General features: G+C 45.4%; 1 protein-coding gene across 44 annotated transcripts in view; it reads left to right on the forward strand.

Moving 5' to 3' along the window:
- PLCB4 (phospholipase C beta 4) overlaps positions 1 to 15327 on the forward strand; it is a 474866-nt gene that overhangs the window by 340303 nt on the left and 119236 nt on the right. For 43 of the 44 annotated variants that reach the window (XM_060397119.1, XM_060397124.1, XM_060397137.1 and 40 more), the window contains 5 exons: positions 431 to 510; positions 3105 to 3158; positions 9129 to 9210; positions 10184 to 10284; positions 10938 to 10995. In XM_060397119.1, the coding sequence (XP_060253102.1) occupies positions 431 to 510; positions 3105 to 3158; positions 9129 to 9210; positions 10184 to 10284; positions 10938 to 10995 (375 nt within the window). Of the gene's footprint in view, positions 1 to 430; positions 511 to 3104; positions 3159 to 9128; positions 9211 to 10183; positions 10285 to 10937; positions 10996 to 15327 lie in introns of those variants that run through there. The other variant, XM_060397151.1, reaches the window with a different exon arrangement.

The raw sequence follows: 15327 nt of genomic DNA on the forward strand, positions 1-15327 counted from the left end.
CACTGAAATAGAACCCCACAATAAAATGGATGAACCCCTAATATATTCATCCTCTAAAACAAGAGTAATTAAACATGTCACCATGTATTGTATAGTGTTGCTTTAGAAATAGTAAAGATTGCTGGCAGCTGAAGGGACTTACATTTCAGCAGGCTGCAAATAGAAGACGTAGCCAGTCAGCCAGTGGGCAGCATTCCTTCATGACAGCCCAGTGTTTGACGACACTGTGTGTGCCATATTTATCTTCATGGAATGAGTGAAAGCAGTTTACAGAAGCACAAAATGTGAGCGTTTGATGCGAATGGGCGTGTGGCAGGAAGGAGATAAAGAAAAGTTTATATTATTCTTCCACTAAATGGATATGGGCTGTCTAATAAGGTTTAGCTCCGGTGGATTTGCTCACCGGGAACACTTTCTCTTTCTTTTTCAGCAATGGGTCGAAGGCCTGAGATCCATCATTCACAACTTCAGGGCCAACAACGTCAGCCCGATGACGTGCCTCAAGAAGCAGTGAGTTTTGCTTGCATGAGCCTTTGTGCTTGGCGTCTGCCAAGCAAATGCAGACTAGGAGATGCAGGCTGCATATATGCACCAGGCAGCTTCCCCTCTGTGCTCCTGACTTTAGAGAAGTTGTTGGCCAGTACACACCGGTCCCCTTCCTGCCACCTGGCAGACATGTGTGATGCCCACAGCCAAACATCTATTTGAGGGGAATGGTTGGTGGCAGGAAGGTACTGGAACTCCACCTCCTCAGTGTCCCCTGGGTTGTGGGCCTGGGCTTTTGTGTCCCCAGGCTGCCGATAGTAGCTTTGTGTGCCTGGTGCCATAGCTAGGGTCTGGGTGCAACTCGAGCCTCTATGGCATGAAACTGACGGATGGGGAGTACAGCTCCATTCAGCAGAAGCACCCACCGCTCCGGAGGGAGAGGAGCACTGGCCCCAGGGACTGTTTCACCAGCAGTCAGGGATCCAAAGGTACTTTTGAACTTCAGAAGGCAGGCCTTCCTTACCCCAGCTCACTGTATCCAAAATTCAGAGAGGTTGTTCTTTATAGGTGACGTGACTCAAGTAGAAACCCTAGCCAAAGCTGCAGTCCACCTGTTTGAGAAGCAGTGATCCGGGGCCCAGGGCAGGCGGCAGGTGGTGCATGGAGAGCCGGCACAGAGCAGGCTTCATGCGTCTCTTAGCCGGGCCCGGCCAGCACCCAGGGTGGGACTCCCCGGATTGTGGGTGATGGAAGGAGAGCTGTGCCCCCCGGGCCTTCCGTGTCTTGCTCTGGTCCCTTTGGCGGCACTCTGGGAGCATGGGCTCTGCTATAATCCCCGAGTTGGCTGCTTCGTTGACTGAGGACTTTGGGAAAGTTCTTACCTTGTGCCTCACTGTCCTCATCTGTGCGTGAAGGTGGTGACACCGCGTGTAAGAGTCCTCGCAGAGCAAATGAGGCCATGCAAAGCCAGTGCTTGGCCCCTCACTCCCTCTCACTCACAATTACTTATTTTGATTCTGATGCTCTCATTCCAGGGTTTCCCTGTTGTCTTAGAAGAGGGGAGTTGTTCAGTCGTGGATTTTCCTGTTTTTGTGCAACGGCTTCTCCTTTCCCTCTGCAGTTGCTCTGGCATGGTTTCTTAAAAATAAAGAGCAACCCAGCAGATATTTTGAGGTCATGGAATCCCAAAGGGTCTCGGTTTGGACTTCTGGCATGCCCTTTTAGGCCTGGGGGAGCCGATTCCTTGTGTCCAGATGCCAGATCTTAGCTGCCCTCATGGGTGTCCCGCCCAGACTGCTTTCTGTCGCTGGTGTTCACCCATCCACCCACTGCTGGAGGGTGAGGTCACTCAGGGCTCACGTCTGCCTGCTTCTGAATCACCCTCTGCCTACAGGGGATCACCAGTAGATCACCACCTCCCCGAGTATCCCAGGGGGCCGGCTCCAGGACCCCTGCCCATACCAAAATCCACAGTGTCCCTTAGGGTTGACCCTTCATGTCCCTGGTTGAGGAGGGCTGACCTCACACTCGCCCCTTCTTCAGAAAGGAAGCCCATGGCCAATGACAGGCTGAAACAGGATATCAGAGCCTGCCCTCTTGCCGCCAAGCCTGGCTCAGATCACACTCCAGAGGTCCCAGTGGCCTCGGGACAAAGCCTGGCTGAAAGCACAGCTTGGTATGACCATCCCTCCCTGTCTGCCCACTGCCTCACTCCTGTGGTCCTGAAACTAGCCCCTTAAAGGTAGCCATTTGTGCTTCGAGGAACAATGACTTAAGACAGAAGCTTGATCAAATCATCATGTTCTGCAGATTGTTAGATTATTTGCAAGAACAGTGAGAATGGAGTCAGTAGCAAAGAACAGCCCTGGCACCAAAGGATAAGTGTTCTGGGTCCGCCTGAGTCCTGAAAGCTTGGGAAAAGCACAGGATTTCTCACCATCAGTTTGAGTTGACGAACTTCTTAAGTTCGTGACAAGTTAAGGATCCAGATTCCTTTATGGAGATGGTGTCCACCCGTCCGTCAGCTGCATGAGGAGTAGGTCACAACGGGCTTGCGCCTGCCTGCTTCTCCTTTTGCACTTCACTGCTCCCTGGGATGGCAGGGGGGTGAGAGCCGGGGGTGTCCCCACGGACTTCAGACACGCCTGGGTGCTGTCACCATGCCCTTGCCTTTCTTAACCCCTTAGTAGGTTATTAAAAAGCAGCGGTCAAGCACAAGAACAGTCACCAAACAAGTGCCTATAATTTGCTGTGTTTAATGCAAACCCCCAATTTCCTGATTCATCTAGGATTGCCAGGTGAAATATGGGACCCTCGGTGAAATTTGAATAAGTAACAAATAATGTTTTAGTATAAATACATCCTAAGCAATTTTTGGAACATACGTATAGTTTTTTTTAAAAAGTATTTATTATTTATCTGAAGTTCGAATTTAACTGAGAGTTATATTTTTATTAGCTAAATCTGACAAACAGTAAATTTATTTCATGGTGTGAAATTGTCTCTGGTTTTCTGAATAAATAGTCTTTGTTTGAGTGAACTTTCTTTTAAAGTTTTTAACCAGATGGAAGCTGTTCCTGCCAATAAACATTAAAACAGTTGTTACTGTTGTTTTCCAGCTGGATGAAATTGGCATTTATGACCAACACAAATGGGAAAATTCCAGTTAGGAGGTAAGTCGGTTATTCCCGAGTGCTCTGCACAGCCTGGGTCGGCCCTCATGATACCAGTCCACAGAGAAAGCCCCCCACGAGGACTTGTTAATTGCTTTAGTTACAGGCATTTCTGGAATCTTAGTTTGAATCACATTATCAGATGCTGTGTTTACTTTGTAAAAATCACTTATGGAGGTAAAGTCACATTTTTTCTCAGAATGCATAGCAATAAGCCTGATAAAGAACTTCTGAAAAAGTAGGAGTGTTTTTTTTTAATTTCCAGATAAGTGGGGTTTGGGGATTTAAGTAGCTTCCCTGGTGTCTCAGATGATGAAGAAGCTGCCTGCAGTGCAGGAGACCCAGACTCAATCCCTGGATTGGGGAAGATCCCCTGGAGAAGAAAATGGCAACTGACTCCAGTATTCTTACCTGGAAAATTCTGTGGACAGAGGAGCCTGGGGGGCTACAGTCCGTGGGGTCAAAAAAGAGTGGAACCCACCTGAGCAACCAACAATTTGACTTTCTTTCACCTTTCACCTACTTGCCCCAAACAACCATTGCTAAAATTAAAGAAGTTTCTTTTCTGTCCTGCACCTACAGTAGAGGGGTAGGAGTGTGTCTTAGGAGGTGCGGTGCCCTGGACGTTGCCGCCCATTCTGGGCTCCATCGGCCCTCTGTGCCCAGGGCCTGTGGGCGGCACTGAGTCTGGGTGTGTTGTCACTGCCACCGCACCCCCTTCAGGACTGGCGCTCCCCCTTCAGCCTGCCCAGAGTAGCAGTGGCAGGGGGAGGAGGCGGTACAGCATGGTGGAGCCAGGAGTGAAGAGCCGATGAGCCGGAAACGGCCTCTGCACCGTGCTTCAGCCTCAAGCCAACGGGCCTCGCCCTCCGAGGGCCCCACTCTGCTCCGCTGCTCCCAGCTTTAGGACTGCTCCTGGCCTGTGGGTCCATTGGAAGCCCATGCAGTGGGAGTGACGGGGGCTCTTCACCCAGCGCCCCAGTGTCTTTTTGGCTGGTGTTTGTGATAAGCACTCCACGGTAATTGCAAAAGCTGGGCTGGGCCCCGGGGTGTCTGCTGCCCATCTGAAGCCAGGAATATATTTAGAGTCGTGAACCTGAACTCAGCATGAGCTCCCAGACCCCAACTCTCTCTTCAAGAATTCTCCAGGCTCACATTCAAGTTGAGCTCTTGCCCAACACTTTAGCAAAGAAGCCAACCAGCAAATAGCCACAGGCAGAACCCAGGCCACCAGGTGGAGCCTGTCTCAGAATGGCTGTAACCGTCAGGATGAGGGGCCCAGGGTGCCCATTGCGTGGCCTTTGGGGGAGAGCCTTGGAGCATCTGCACACTGGCTGTTTCTGCCTCTCCTTTCCCGCCCTCTCTGCTAGCCTCGAAGCTTCCATTCTGCATTCCCCCGAGGGCGTCTCCCTCAGCATCCTTTCACATTTAATAGGACTGTCCTAGAGATCATCGTCTTCCTTAATTCTGTGGGTGATAGCAGTCATGAACTAAGGTATCCATGTGACACAGCTGAGGTGTCAGTGAGGAAGCACAGGGCGTACAGGCTGTAAGGAAGACCAGGCAGTAATCTCTTTAGTTCACCTTTTAGTGAGGGCTTCCAGAGTTATCAACTCCATGCATATGTTGTGGGCTTTACGAACCTATATGTAGGATTCTGTTTTTTATTTAATAACTTACAAGCAAGTCAATTTTGCATTTACTTTAGAAGTTTTTTAAAAAGCCCTGCCAGGGACTTCCCTGAGAGTCCAGTGGTTAAAGCTTCACACCTTTGAATTGCAAGGGCTGCAGGTTGAATCCCTGGTTAAGGAGGTAAGATCCCACATGCCTAGTGGCCAAAAAAAACGAACAAAACATAAAACAGAGACAATATTGTTACAAATTCAATAATAACTTTTAAGAAATGGTCCACCTCAAAAAAAAAATCTTAAAAACCCTTGATCAGTGTTTGTTGGCAAAGACACTTTATACTCATCCCTATCTTAAATGAAACCCTTTGCTCTATTGAGAATAGCAGGGTAATGATTTTAATGTATCTCAGGATCCTACTGCTACTGCTGCTGCTAAGTCACTTCAGTCGTGTCCAACTCTGTGCGACCCCGTAGATGGCAGCCCACCAGGCTCCACTGTCCCTGGAATCCTACAGCTATTGCCAAATATTTAGTGCATTTTTATTTAAAAATAAGTATGGAAGTAATAGTGCTTCCCAGCTGGCGCAGTGGTAAAGAATCTACCTGCCAATGCCAGAGGCACAAGAGAGGAGAGTTTGATCCTGAGTCGGGAAGATCCCCTGGAAAAGGAAACGACAGCTGGCTCCACTCTTCTTGCCTGGAGAATCCCACGAGCAGAGGAGCCTGGATGGTTACAGTTCCTGGGGTCACAGAGAGTCAGACACATACACACTGAAATAATAAGTCTAAACTTGGAACAAATAGCAGTGTGAAGACCAGCAATGTAAGTTGGGTCTGTTTTTATATACCTTGCTCTCCTGATTTTTCTTCTAAGAAAAGGTTCAGGAAATGGGCAAAGGAGAAACACAGAGATTGTGATCAGAGCACTCCTAACCAGCAATACTGGTGTCATTTGTACACATCCTATGAATCAAGCCTTTGTTCCACAAGCTTGGAATTCTGATCCAGCCTGTTCACAAACAAAATTATTGCCCGCCTCTTTTCGTAGCAATAGCCCGGATATTTTGTCATCCTCTTTACGGCTCTCTGACTTGAACTCTGGGGTGGCTGCCAGTATTAGCAGGTGTTTGACACAGGACATCTGTGGTCTGGGGGCAGTTTGACAGAGTTGAAGGAGAATTGATATCGAGCCAGTGAAAAGCGGATAAATCTTTGTGTGGATGAGCTGCCAAGGGCAAGGTGGAAATTGTTCTGAGTGTTTTAATGGATACGGAGAGTAAACACGTTAGAATGCTGTTTCATCACTGTCACTCTGAAGATTTAAACTGGAAACTGTTAGTGTAGTGTGTGTGACGTTAGAGGAGATCTGGCTTCACAGCCCTTAGATCAGGTTGAGCGTGGCCCCTTTCGGCAGTTGTAACTGATGTTTAATGTCTCAGAAGAATTAAGGTACGGGGGGAAGACAGCTCTTTAAGCGCCGTGTCTTCTTTGTTTCTCTGTGCCTCTCTTCCGCCATCTGCCTTTCTCCCAAACCTGCACACTATGCTCAATGTACCTTCCCACCCAGACCAAAGCTTTGAAAGTCACTCTTCTTATGTATATTTTTCCTTTTAGAAGAAGTCCCAAAGGAGAGTGTGCGTTAAGAGGGCTGAGACCTCGAGAGTGGTCCCTACAGCCCAGTGCCCACATAATCCGTCCACATCCCGAAGGCCCGGCCTGCTGCAGTGAGGGTCTGGATCTGTGGGGCTTCCCTTCCTGCTCCTCCTTGACCGCACAGCTAGTGTTAACACCGCTGGATGGATTGTAGAGCCTTTGGGGGCAGAGGGAGACTCAGCTTCTAGTCATTGCTGTCTGTAAGGTCTCCTGGAACAGCGAATTTAATCGGATAGGACTGGGCAGCACTTGAGGGTTATCAAGACGCTCACTGACACCGATTTGCGGTGAAGCACTGAGCTGTGCTCTGTGGGGCTGTGTATAAAGGGTTGCATGAATCACAGTCCTTTATACATACTCTGCCTGCCAAAGAAATGCCCTCTGATGCTATCTGAATGCTCCCAGCCTGTGATAAGTGTGTTTCTCTCAACCTGTGATAAGTGTGTTTCTCCTGGCTAAATACTGGATCTCTGGAAAATCAGAGAATTCACCTTTGCTCCACAACCCTCCTCACTCCCAAGCCAAATCCATTTAAGGCCCAAGAATAACTCTGCACGCTGCCTGGAGAGAAGGCAGCCCCCTCCTTGACCCCTTACCTTCAGGGGGATGGTCTCTTTCCCTTCCTTCTCTTGTTTTTTCTTGTCCCCTCCTGCAAAGATGGGCCTGAGAACAAGCCCTTATGGCCATCACCCCTTGTCTTTATTTATCTGTTCATTTATGCACTTACACCTGCCATACAGCATGCGGGATCTTAGTTCCATAACCGGGCATCACACTCATGTCCCCTGAAGTGGAAGCCTGGAGTCCTAACTTGGACAGCCAGGGAGTTCCCAGCTCTTGCCTTTATTATCTTCTCAACAGTCATGCCTCTGGGCTCTGACTTTGCCCTCACTGATGTCTTCCCACATGGATTTTCCTCCTTCGTGGCCCTGGACACCCTGTTTTGTCTGTCTCAGTTTCTCTGTCCCCCACAAATTCTTCACCTCCTACTCCTGAGAGATGTCCTTGTCCTGCTCTCTGCTTCATGTCATTTTCCCAAGCCCCGGCCAGCATTCTCTTCCTGCAGACTCTCCCCTCCCTGCCGCACCATCTCCCCAATACCGCGTTGTCTGCCGGGGATCAAGCTGAAGTGTCCTGCATGGACAGACAGACTCGTGACCACTGAACCACCTGGGCAGCCCTAACACATACATATTCTTTTTCAAAAATGACAAAATGAGCAGCTACTTTCCCCTACATTATAAAGGGCAGATAAAGTACTTCTTAATCCAATGTATGAAAATTGCATGAACTCTCGAGAAGTGGGAAAATGTGGGCATAGCGCCCTCTGCCCTGAAACTGGTTCAATACACATGTATGCTCCACCTTGTCTGCCGGTCTGGGAAAGAGAATTCCTAGGCCTCCCTATGTTTGGATACAGTTGTCTCAAACTCTCTTAAAAGTGCACTTCCTGAGGTAGACTGAGTATGAAACAGTGAAGTTTTGAATGAATGCGCAGCGGCTCACTGACCTGTAGCTGGTTCTTCTAGTCTCTCCTTGAGGCGGTCACTGCAGTGCAAGGGGCGCCTTCTCCCCCTGATCGAGGGGGACCGGTCAGTGCTCGCGATCGAGGGGGACCGGTCAGTGCTCGCCCATGGCTGGCCTCCACTTGCGCGAATGGCAGGGCGCAGGACAAGCTGAGGCGGGGAGGCTCCTGGGAAGGTGTTCCACAGCCACACCGCATGCAGAAGTCAGCTCTCTCTTCCCCCAGTGGCTGAACTTCTGATTTATGTCGTTATGGTGACCAACTACCTGAACTTCCACTCAGGCAGTGAATGAAGGCTCTTTGGGTGGTGCAGATACAGCTCAGAGTCAAGTGTGGATTCCAGGGTCTCAGTCCTCTCCTCAGCTGTGTTCATGCTGAGTGTTAGCAGTGTTTTAGTCAGGAGTCTCTCTCCTACTCTGATCATCATCAGGAAATACACTCCTTAAGGTGTTATCCATTTTCCTAGCCTTGATGCACACCATAGTAGTTCAAAGGCACCACCATTATTCAAAAATACCACATCTCAGGGTAGTGCCAAGATTCTGCTGAAACACTGAATAATTGTTCCCCTGCCTCCCTTTTCCCTGATATCTGTCACTTTCTTAATGAAGTCCCCAATCCTTGAGGCAGCTGACATGTCAGAGTAGCGCATGGGTGCTTGGCTTGAAAAACAGAAAAAAACATACAAATGAAATATGTCTCATAATGCATGTCAGCTGCAGTGTGGGGCCAGAAAAGGATGACCCCAGGCATCGGCCGGGTCCTAAGGGGCCTCCTTCCTGTCCCCAAGTCACCATGAGCTTCTGTTCTAGAGCTGCTGGTTCATCTGCTGCATCCCTTTTTCCTAAGAAAGCAAATTGATAGGATCAAAATTTATTACTGTGGTTGTCCAGTGGTCTGGATCCTGGATGCGTATGTTCGCAAGTAGCCCGGGGGACTGTCTGTCTTAGAATCAAGTCACCTGACTGGCACAACCAGCTCTGGTCAGCAGAGGGCCATCGCAGGAGCCAGTCTGGGGAGTGAAAAATACCCAGAAATGAGAAATAATTTTATTTTCCTTTTTCTTTTCTTCTACCCCACTATCCTTAGTTTTACTTGGATCTTTCCATCAGAGAAAACAGAATTAATAGCAACTTTTTTTTTTTTCCTTTTCTGCCCTAGTATTACTAGAACCTTTGCATCGGGGAAAACAGAAAAGGTGATCTTTCAAGCGCTCAAGGAGCTAGGTCTTCCCAGTGGAAAGGTATTCATTAATTTAATAACGTTTTTCTAAAACCACTTTGTGTATTTTTGTCCTCATGTAAAAAGTAAGATTATTTATATTAAACTGATTCAGTTAGATTCAGAATTAGGTTCAGTCACATGTAGTACAGTTAATGTTTCCTTTATTCTCTTCCCTTCTCTGCTGCCTTCCTTTTGTTTTCTGGGCATTTTAACCTAAACATTATAGTATTCAAATAGCGTATTTCCAAATGTTCCTGTCAACTTTATTAAGAAAAGGAAATAACAGCAGGATGCTTGTTTTATAGAAGCCCATCAACATTAGCAGAACCATGCACAATGTCAGCATGAGAAATGGCTCATAAATTAAGTTCTTCAGGACAGCTGTGCGATATTTTATGAAGCACCTCTCCCCAAGCAAAACATTGGAGTTTGTGGCCCTTTGGATTTAAAATAGTTGCATTGAAATAAATTTTAAAAATAAAATAGTTGCAATGAATGTATTAACTGCAAGAAAGATTTAGGCTGTTACTGTCTTAACAAATCCTATTTGAAATATAAGGTTCAGTATGAAAAGTAAACTCTTGCAGAACTCCCTTTATGTTGCCTGTAAAAATTCACGAAATAAGCATAAGAAAATGCTGGGTTTGATTTAGTCAGCACCCTTGTGGCAAGTAGTTGCGTTGTTCCTTCAAGGAGAGGAGAAAGAAATATTTCTGTGTGTTTGTTCTATGGAGTATCTCCCAGAGCAAGCCCAGCTGTGGCCAGTGTTTGAACATCCAAACCATGGTAACTGGAAACCCTCCTTTACATGCGCCGCAGTCTAGTAGGTTGGCCCACGGTTGGATCTTCTGGCTCCTCTCAGGAAGTGTCAGAGATGAAAACCCTGGGATTGCAAGTAGTCATCACTCTGCTTCATGAACCTGTCGATTCTGTATATCCTCCAAAGAGAGAGGATGGTGCCTGATTTATGACAGTGCTTCTGTTCTTTCCAGAATGATGAAATTGAGCCTGCCGCATTTACTTATGAAAAGTTCTATGAACTGACACAAAAGATTTGTCCTCGGACAGATATAGAGGATCTTTTCAAAAAAATGTAAGTTCCATTTATGAGAAAGTGTCACATCGAAGTTATCCTTGCTCTTTTAGACTTTAAAAACATTTTTTGTCCTAATATCTTCATATAATATGTTGACAGTATCTAGGAATGTCTAGTCAGGGTTACATTTTCACCCCTTAGTTTATTTGGTGTAAAAGTTCCCTCTGATTTTTTGAGAAACTTTTACAAAAGTTGGTTGCAGCACCTGGAACGTCCCCCCTCCTCTCCCTGCATTGGCTTTTACTAACTACCTACAACGTTAACCTGCTCCTTTAGGTATTAACCCGTTATGTGAACTAACTAGATTCGATTTGGAATGTTATTATGTTGTTCAAAAGTCCATTCATTCCAATTATTTCAAATGGATGACTTACATGTTGTTTTATAATAATGCCTTTGGATAATGCAAAAGAAGGATTGCAGACATTTTCTATAAGTTAGGGGGAGTGATTTCTTGCCTTTGCTGTTGTTGGGTGTTTTTTGTGTTTTGTTTTCTTTACAAACAGTTTCTGGCCATTTTAAGAGTTCGCCACTACTTCAGGTTTAGAAAAATAAGTTTAGAATTATCCACAAAAAATGTCAACATGTAAATCGTACCTCCTGTAGCATCATATACCAAAACTTACTTTTTCTAATAAATTTCTTTTCAGCAATGGAGACAAAACTGATTATTTAACGGTAGACCAATTAGTGAGCTTTCTAAATGAAGTAAGCTTTTTCATACATTAACTCCATCAGTCTGTGTGCAGTGGCTTGCTTCCTCCAGCATCCTCATTGCATGCCTGCATCCTGCACCCCCATTTGCTTTGCTTCTGACCTGCTGATCTTTCCATGATGGCTTTACCAGGTGCAAAAATCAGCTGCTGCCCCCGTGTGTCCATGCATTTCCTCATTGGCTTTGCACACTGCTTTTTTGTTGGTTTCTTGCTGTGATGTGTAGCTCTGGGTCTGTGTTATGTGTGTGAATTTGATAATATATTCACTTAATTAAATGTGTCTGTGTTTTGCAAGATGATATTTAAGGTACTTATCTTTTTTTTTTTTTCTATTTACTTGTAAGAAATAGATAGAGAATGGATTGAGTTTACCACCCTATAGTTGGATTCGCCATCGCTAACTTTTTCTCATACTTTTGCATGGACTGGGAAAGCCTTATTTTTGTCTTTTAATGGATTGCATGTAAGAAAAATATGTAGGTTTAAACAGAATATTTTGACAATAAGCACAACACTGGAGTTCCTGGGTGAAAGCATAGTGCATATTAGGCCAATGGGATGACAGGTTAAATTTTTACTTTTTATTTTTGTAACAAGCTCAGAACTAATTTTAGAATGTGATTCACTCAACAACCAAAACTAGTTGACAAAACTTGCTTAAGCCCAAGATAAATATATTTCAGAACACATAAATGTTCCAATTTTTATGAAAACTAAAATTAACTTTTTTTTCTCTACGTGTACAAGAAAGTGTTTTCAGTGAAACCCATTGAAGCTCTTGTTAATACAAAAAATGGAAATGCACTTTTTGTCTAACACATTAACTAGTAAGAAGACTTTAAATGAGGGGTGGACAGTATATTTTTGTTCCAAAACAATTGATAGTAACCATTATACCATATAAAGACAAAACATTGAGACAGACAATATCATGCCAGGTAGAAGGTATTGCCTCATGAAAAAGTAGCAGGCAGACTGATTTGCCAGTTTGAAGACACACAGTACATCTTTGCTGAAGGGCTTCTCGTTTCTTTCCAATTCAGGGCCCAGTGGCTCCCAATTTGTAGGGTTGCACTTGAGAAGCTATGATACCCAGAGCCTGGAAGCATGGATGCAGGAGAGACAGGGCCCCCCATATATCAGCACAGATGCCTCTACTTTAAAGTAATCCTTTCAGTACACCACAGTATTTATTTTACTTTAAAACATTTCAGGTTTTTTCACTCCACTAGTTTTTTGTTATATGGATACTATGCTCGTAATCTTTACCCAGATATTATCCACATTCTTATGCCACTGTTGCTCAGAAGTTAAGCTGCTTTGCTCTGCCTCCTTAGCCCTTTCCCCATCTTCTGCTTCTTTTAAAAAATGTTTTATCTCTCTCTGCTTTACATGTACTTTGGGTCATTGGTCATCTTAAGTTTTGGTGAGAGGCAAAAATCTTGCTTTCTACTAAAGAGGGAAGATCTTTCCTGGGGAGACAACTACCACGTCATCATTTACTGCTTCCTAGAGAAAGGCGACTTGCGAGCTCAGGATGAAGCTGGTACTCAGCCGCCTGTTAAACGTAGCAGAGACTCAGGATACACTGCATTTGCACTGTTCAAAAGAAGAACCAGTTCTGAAGCCTTCAGTGTACCTGCTGCATTCATGGGTCCTTATCTCATCCCCTTCCTTATATGGGAGACTTTTGTAGACCTGCCCAGTAACTACTCTTATAATTCTTATAAGTCATAACAAAAAAATTCATTTTAAAAGGGATGATCACATATACTTTCTGTCTCTGCCATCCAAATTCTTTCTTAAATACTTTTTCCTTGGTAGCTTTTATCCATCCATATTACACTGGCCAGTAGTATTCATTTGCTTACATTTGGCTTTTCATTAACAGTAAGGAGGCCCTTTCAATTTGGGGGTGGGGCTAATTGAATTGCTAGGATTCTGGATTTCTTTAGGTCACAGAAACTACAAGACTACAAGTCCAGGAAAGTAAAGCCTTTGTTTTTAATCAAAGTGTCTGCCCTGAATCTCTTCCTTTTCTATCCTAGTGATCAGCTGGAAGAACTAGACAGAAATCGGAATGTCTCCTTAAAGAAGGCTGTCAGACGTAGAGAGTGTTCTGCCAGCACCTTGCCCCCGTAGGACTTTTGAGGACTGTCCCTCTCATTGTTCCAAAGTCTAAAGCACCCCACGGGCAGAGCACCATTGAAACCCATAATGAAAGGAGACAGAATTCACTCTGGAAGGGAGTAGGCATTGGAATGTTAAGGGTCTCTGACTCCAAGAGCTTAGATCTAAACGTTTTCAAATGCCTTAGCCACATGGTCTCAGTAAGCTGGAATTTAACATTGTATTAGAAGCCCTGGATGCAATAGGAAAAGAAAAAATAAATGAGTCCCAGGAACACAGAAGAACAAGATCTTGTTCATTATTTGCAGACGATTGTGTAACCTGAACATCAAAAGCCATCAAAAACTCTCTGAATAGATCAGAGAGTTCAACAAGGTAACCAGAGAAATGATGAAGAAAGAAAAAAACCAACACACATCTGTGAGCATTAACCAGTTCTCCTAGAGAAGGAAGTGGCAACCCGCTCCAGCATTCTTGCCTTGAAAATTCCATGGACAGAGGAGCCTGGCAGGCTGCAGTCCATGGGGCTGCAGAGTCAGACACAACTGAGCAACTAACACTTACTTTAACATTTAACAGAGAAAAATGGGATTTATCATATATCAGCAAAAGCCATGTTTCCTCCCACTACCTTTCAGCTTGTGAGTCCCTTTACTCCTTATATGCAGTTTTCTGTTAGTGTGTTAATCTGTATCTGCAGGAATCTGGACAGAGAGGAGAGACTGTGGTGCATTTCCTGCCTGGTTGCTGTGTAGGGCTTTGTACCACCTGCTCTCTGCCCGTGCCATCACCACTCACTGGCTTTTCACAGGGAATTTTGGATCTACTCCTCATCTAATTCTCAGTGTCTCCATGTTCACTGCTCCCCAGAGTGTGATCTGGGCATCAGCAGCTTCAGTATCTACAAGGATCTTGTCAGAAATGCAGAATCCCAGGTCCCACCCCAGACCTGCTGACCTGGAATCTGCACTGAACATTTTCTCCAGGTGGTTTGTCTGCACACAAGAGTCTGTGAAGCACTGGATATCTCCTTGGTATCGTTACTGTCAGTGGGAGGAATGCGAGAGCAGCATGAACTTATACACTTGTTATTCTCCATGATGAAGGTAGCCACGGAAATCTACCCCTCGGATCTGAAATTTCGCCATGGCTGTGTTTCTTGGTCCCATCCAGTGTCTGTGTGTGCCAATGTGATGAGAATAGTGAAGTTGAGTCCAGAAGAGCTGGTGGGGACACTCACTATAAGCTAGCACCTGGTTGGCTGGGTACTGCCACCAGCTCAGTTCTCCGTGTGTCAGGACTAATTAAAACCTCTTGGCTGCAGGTAGTTGCACCTCTCTTTCCCCATTCCTAATGAGAAACGGAATTGATTTTAGTTTTACCTTCATCGTCCATGTCACTTCAGTTCAGTCGCTCAGTCGTCTCCGACTCTTTGCAACCCCATGGACTGCAGCATGCCAGGCCTCCCTGTCCATCACCAAGTACTGGAGCTTGCTCAAACTCATGTCCATCGCATCAGTGATGCCATCAAACCATCTCATCCTCTGTCGTCCCCTTCTCCTCGTGCCTTCAATCTTTCCCACCATCTGGGTCTTTTCCAGTGAGTCAGTTCTTCACATCAGGTGGCCAAAGTATTGGAGCTTCAGCTTCAGCATCAGTCCTTCCAATGAATATTCAGGACTGATCTCCTTTAAGATTAACTGGGTGGATCTCCGTGCAGTCCAAGGGACTCTCAAGAGTCTTCTCCAACACCACAGCTAAAAAGCATCAATTCTTTGGCGCTCAGCTTCCTTTATAGTCCAACTCTCACATCCATACCTGACCACTGGAAAAACCATAGCTTTGACTAGACAGACCTTTATTGCCAAAGTAATGTTTCTGCTTTTTAATATACTGTCTAGGTTGGTCATAGCTTTTCTTCAAAGGAGCAAGTGTCTTTTGATTTCAAGGCTGCAGTCACCATCTGCAGTGATTTTGGAGCCCACTGTTTCCACTGTTTCCCCATCTATTTCCCATGAAGTGATGGGACCAGATGCCATGATCTTAGTTTTCTGAATGTTGAGTTTTAAGTCAACTTTTTCCCTCTCCTCTTTCACTTTCATCAAGAGGTTCTTCAGCTCCTCTTTGCTTTCTGCCATAAAGGTGGTGTCATCTGCATATCTGAGGTTGTTAGTATGTCTCCCCACAATCTTGA

The sequence above is a fragment of the Ovis aries genome, chromosome 13 (assembly GCF_016772045.2).
Source record: "Ovis aries strain OAR_USU_Benz2616 breed Rambouillet chromosome 13, ARS-UI_Ramb_v3.0, whole genome shotgun sequence".
Classification (NCBI taxonomy): domain Eukaryota; kingdom Metazoa; phylum Chordata; class Mammalia; order Artiodactyla; family Bovidae; genus Ovis; species Ovis aries.